The sequence below is a fragment of the Trypanosoma grayi genome (genome assembly GCF_000691245.1).
Source record: "Trypanosoma grayi strain ANR4 Tgr_1028_V1, whole genome shotgun sequence".
NCBI lineage: Eukaryota > Euglenozoa > Kinetoplastea > Trypanosomatida > Trypanosomatidae > Trypanosoma > Trypanosoma grayi.
Genome location: NW_008826647.1, coordinates 1 through 4672, shown reverse-complemented (window position 1 = coordinate 4672; position 4672 = coordinate 1). Strand labels below are relative to the sequence as shown.

Here is a 4672-nt window from a genome sequence, read left to right as displayed (position 1 = left end):
GAGACGAGTCGGATGGAAGCGGTGGCGGCGAGTGGGTGCATGCGGCGGCTGTGCTGCTGCTGCTATGTGTGCTGGGCTGTGTGCGGAGTGAGCGGTTGTATCCGTGTGATTGTGTTGCGTCCTGAAGCCAAGATTGACATGCTGTAAGACTGTTGTTGTTGTTGTTTGTGTGGTGTCTTGCCGCGCTGCTGTGGGAGGACGTCGCTGCACTAACCTTCGACGGCACTCAGTGTGGTTTGCTGCTGTTGTGGGTGTGGGGTAATGTCTTCTCTTGGTGCCTGAGCCTTGCTGTGTGCGTGACTGTGCGCCGTCCCCTAAGTGTTTTGTTATTTGTTGTTGCGTGGGGTGGCACTGTGCATGTGCTGGGCTTCTGTTGGTGCTGTGTGGTGTTGTGGTTCTCTCACTGGTGGTTACTGTGTGCTTGGCTGCCTTCTGTTGTTGATTCTTGTGTAGGCCTCTGCGTCGAAGCGACTCTGACTGCAGTATCATGCTGGCGGTGCGTCACGTGCTGTTCGTTGTTGCCCTCCTGCTGCTGTGCGGGATTGTGCCGGCGGTTGGGGCGCCAACAAGTAACATGGATGAAGTGATGAATGCTCTTGAAACTGTAAAGCAAGCTGCAGATACTGCAGAAGCAACTGTGAGGGAGGCCTACGAGAAGGCTGAGGATGCTAAGAAGAAATCAGAAGCGGCGTTAGATGCCGCGATGACTGTGGAAAGTGAGACTGTGGCCCTTGAAAAGGCTGTTCAACCTGGCGTTGATCAGAACAAGGCTGCTGATGTTAAACAAAAAGCCCTCAAAGCCATGACAACTTCACAGAACGCAATGGGTCGCCTTACTCAGGCGGCAGAATCATCAAAATTGGCAGAAAAGGCAGCACAGGCAGCGTTTGAGGTGACGCATATGATCACGGAGAAAGTTAAGAAGGCAATGGAGTTGTTGGGTGATTTAGCCCCACAGCAAGTAAAAGATTTATTGAAACTCGCAAAAACGAGTGAGGCTGAATTTTCTCACGCGGTGAGCAATGCAGCTTCTTCATCCAGTCTCGCAACCGAATCTCAGACAAGCGCAACAAGTGTAAACAAGCACGCCAAGCAGGCAGTGCATGAAGCTGATGAGATCAAGAAAGTTGGAGACCAAAACACTGATGGTGTGAATTCAGTGAGAAATAAAGAGAATATAAAGAAAGACGCCCAGCTTGCAGCACAACACGCCACTGAGGCGCTGGATAAAGCTAAAAAAGCGGAAAATAAAGCGAAAGCTGCATTTGAAAACGCCAATGAGGCGGTTCAAGCTTTCCAACAAATACTGGATGCTGCAAAGAACGCAGTAACGGCTGCTGATGAAGTTATAAAACAAAACTCAAAAGGAGGTGCTCCATCATTTACATCTCAGGGAGGCAGTGATTTATCACTGCAGCAAAATGAACAGGCCCCGCCAGCCGGTGATTCAGAGGCAGCCGTCGTGCCTAATGGTCTTTCTTCAACCGAACCCACTGAAGCTACCACAACGTCTGATGAACACACTGGGGAGACATCCTCTCCAGCCAGCGATGCGCCTGAGTCTCCTCTGCTTCCATCGAGCAGCGTTGTGAGTGCCGCGATGGGTGGGAGTGGCGGCACAGACGGCAGCGGCAGCGCAGGGTGGATGTGTGCGCCGTCACTGCTGTTGCTGTTGGGTGCATTGATTGGCTGCTCGGTTTTCTGAGTCGTGGATGTGGCGGCGAAACGGCGATCCCACTGAAGGGGTTACAGTCGGCAAGGCACCACTCCACATGGTAAAACTACATTTCATTTCATATCATTGCTTCACTACTGCTGTGGGACTAAGGTCGTCCCATGAGACTCTCGACATTATTCATTGGGCTCCATTATGTCGGTGAGGGCAGTGCCATTTCTTTGTTTATAAGAGGGCGTTGGTTTTCGAGGGAGTGTGCTTCATCCCTTAAATATCTTTTATTTTAATTACATGATTCTCCTCCTGCTTGGTGCGCTGTGGCGCATGTTGGACGCATTGTGTGATATGCCGGTGTGCTGGTGGAGTGACACTCCTTACTGTGTCTCTCTCTGTGTGCCACCTGCCTTGCTCCTTCTCTTTCCCCGCAGACACAGGTGGTCCCAGGCTACATTGATGCTGATGCGGCCCTCTCGCCACGTGCTGTGCTTGGTGGTCCTCGCGCTGTGCTGCTGTGTCCCCTTTTCCGTGGCTGATACTGGCATACCTGAGCACAGAGATAGTTTCTTGACACAGCCTGATGGCGTGAATCTAACCATGACGACGAGGTTTGATGACAACAGCTGCACATCACTGTCCACCGCGGCTACTGATGCAACCAACGGTTTAATCATTTTTACTACGGTTACCTTACCGAAGGGTAGCTCTCATGAAGGACAGAATATCAGGAAGTCCTGGCATGAGTTCCCCGTTCCCGTTGGGTACAACTTAACGCTGGACGCTTCACTGGTTGCTGAATGTACGAAAAAAGGATCTGATGCGTCTGTGACCACGGACAAAACGTGTACGGTAAAAGATACTGCAGCACCTAATACCTTCAGTGTCACCTATGCTGCCTCTGCACAGCCCACTGCAACTGGACAGACTGCTGCGAATATCCCGGAGACACAAAAGCGCGAAGTGAGTTTCCCCGCTGGGTACGACGTGAAAATTTTCGGGGAGGTTGTGATCAAATGCACTCTACCGTCTTCAGCGAAGTCATCTCTTACGTCTACCACCCCCACAACTTCTGGCGGTCTCCCTAAGGGAGCGGATCAGGACGAAAGCTCTGAAAAAACGTCTACTATACAGAGTGCTCAGCATGACAGCAATATCATCAGTAAAGAGAACGGGAATCCGCCCAATCAGCCAACGGACATATCTGAGAAGCCTGAGACCATCGCTGATGGCCTCGCTCCAACCTCCAGCGAGGCAGACGGCAAAGAAGCCGAAAGCTCCGTCACAGTAAATGACGCCGCTCATACAGCCTCCACAGCCACACCTCAATCAAAGACAACCGCCGAAGACGCTCCCAAAACTGATGCCGGTACTCCCATCTCTGCGGGAGAGGGCGTGAAGCCTCCTGGCGGCAACACCGACGCCAGCAGCAACAACACTGCGTGGGTACGTCTGCCGCTCCTTCTACTGCTTCTGGTCTGTGTGGCTGTGTGGTAAGACATCTGTGTGTGTGTCTCTGTGTGTTCATGGGGCGATGATGCTCCCACCGTAATTGCGTTGAGTGTGGAGGACTGCAGTCTTGAGTGTTAAGATTCTTTGGTTTTCGTTTTATTGCTGCCCCGCTGTGGGCGTAACGCCGACCCACTTGCCCTCGACGACACGCTTTATGGGAAGGGGAGGCGTGATTTCTTTTCTTTTCTTGCTTGGGCTTTGCTTTGCGCGCTGCTGTGCGCCGCCCACTAACTGTTTCTCCTGCTGAGAGATTCTCTTTTCACCCTTGTGTGTGGTGCGTCCTTCGCTGCATCTCTCCCACCGTGTCTGCGCCACTCACACCGGGACACACATAAAGGGATGTGAGCGCCAGCAGTACAATTGCGTCCACGTGCGCTGCTGCTGCCTCGCTGTTCCCTCTTTGTTTGGGGCCTTGTGGGTTGGACTCCAGCGGGGTGTGTGCGCCTCTTCCGCTGTCCAGATCTCTTTTCTTTAATGGGTTTCTTTTCATCATGGTTGATGCCGCCTGTGTTGTGCCTGCTGCTCCCTTCCGCTCCGTGTGTGTGTGTGTTGGGGCTGCCTGCGGCTTCACTGGGCTCCCTTTTTCCCCGTCTCTCTCCCTCTGGCAGACTCCAGTGACCGAAGCTATATTTGATCGTGATGGCCGCACGTCATGTGTTGTGCGTGTGTGTCCTCGCCCTGTGCTGTGCGTCGCTGTGCGTGGCGGCTGGTGGGACGACGGGGGAAACGTCTTGTAATGGCACGGAGCCCACGGAAGGCCAGGGGTGCGAAAACACTGCTGAGACCAATGATGCTGAAGAGGAGTCGGAGCAACGGTCAGAACCCAAACCACAAGACCAGAATGTGCAGACAGACGGGGCTGCGGTCGGGGATACTGACGAACAAGAGTGTGCGAAGAAACTGCCTCCTGAAGATAAAACGTGCATTAAGTCTCTTTCCAGCAAGACTCAACAAAACCAACTGCAGGCAGCCAGCAGTTCCCACGGCATGCAGGGGGTGCCTGATAACCTCTCGGATGAAGATCCGTTGAGGGGTACTAAAGAAGGAAAGGGCCCAATTATATGCACTGAAGAACAGAAAGAGCAAACAGCTGCTTCGGGGACGAAAACTTGTGTCGCCAAAGATCCAACGAAGAAGGTTACACAAGAAAGCTCAAAATCTGCTCTTGGAAAGACCGTGAAGTTCCCTACTGAACACAACTCTCAGCCTGACCCTGAGAAGCAGCACAGCGTGTCCGGCAGCACGCCTGGGGCTCTGGGCCCCCCACCAGCAGGGCACGGGGGTGCTGGCACTGGGCAGTCGGCCGGCAGACCCGGCGGTGAGGGATCTGCGGCTGCTTCCTCCCCAGCGGCGGTGGGGACTCCACACAGCCCAGCGAGTGGCGGCGACGCCCAACCAGAATCGCCGTCGAACAGTGCAGCGGTAACTGGGGGGGATGTCGCTGCCGCCAAAGAAGAATCCCCAAAAGAGGAGTCTGGCACCGCCCAAGTC

General features: G+C 53.7%; 3 protein-coding genes across 3 annotated transcripts; all 3 read left to right on the top strand.

Annotated features, from left to right (window-relative positions):
- Window positions 1-487: 487 nt before the first annotated feature.
- DQ04_10281020 (hypothetical protein) lies at window positions 488-1705 on the top strand (the record flags this gene model as incomplete). Its single annotated transcript, XM_009316202.1, has 1 exon — window positions 488-1705. The coding sequence occupies one exon, from the start codon at window positions 488-490 to the stop codon at window positions 1703-1705; it is 1218 nt and encodes a 405-aa protein (XP_009314477.1).
- A 423-nt stretch (window positions 1706-2128) lies between these two features.
- Window positions 2129-3166, top strand: DQ04_10281010 (hypothetical protein; the record flags this gene model as incomplete). Its single annotated transcript, XM_009316201.1, has 1 exon — window positions 2129-3166. One exon carries the CDS (start codon window positions 2129-2131, stop codon window positions 3164-3166), a length of 1038 nt encoding a protein of 345 aa, XP_009314476.1.
- Window positions 3167-3820: 654 nt separating this feature from the next.
- On the top strand, window positions 3821-4672 carry DQ04_10281000 (hypothetical protein; the record flags this gene model as incomplete). The annotated part of the gene is made up of 1 exon (XM_009316200.1): window positions 3821-4672. A coding segment is annotated over one exon (852 nt), but the record flags the coding sequence as incomplete, so codon positions are not given.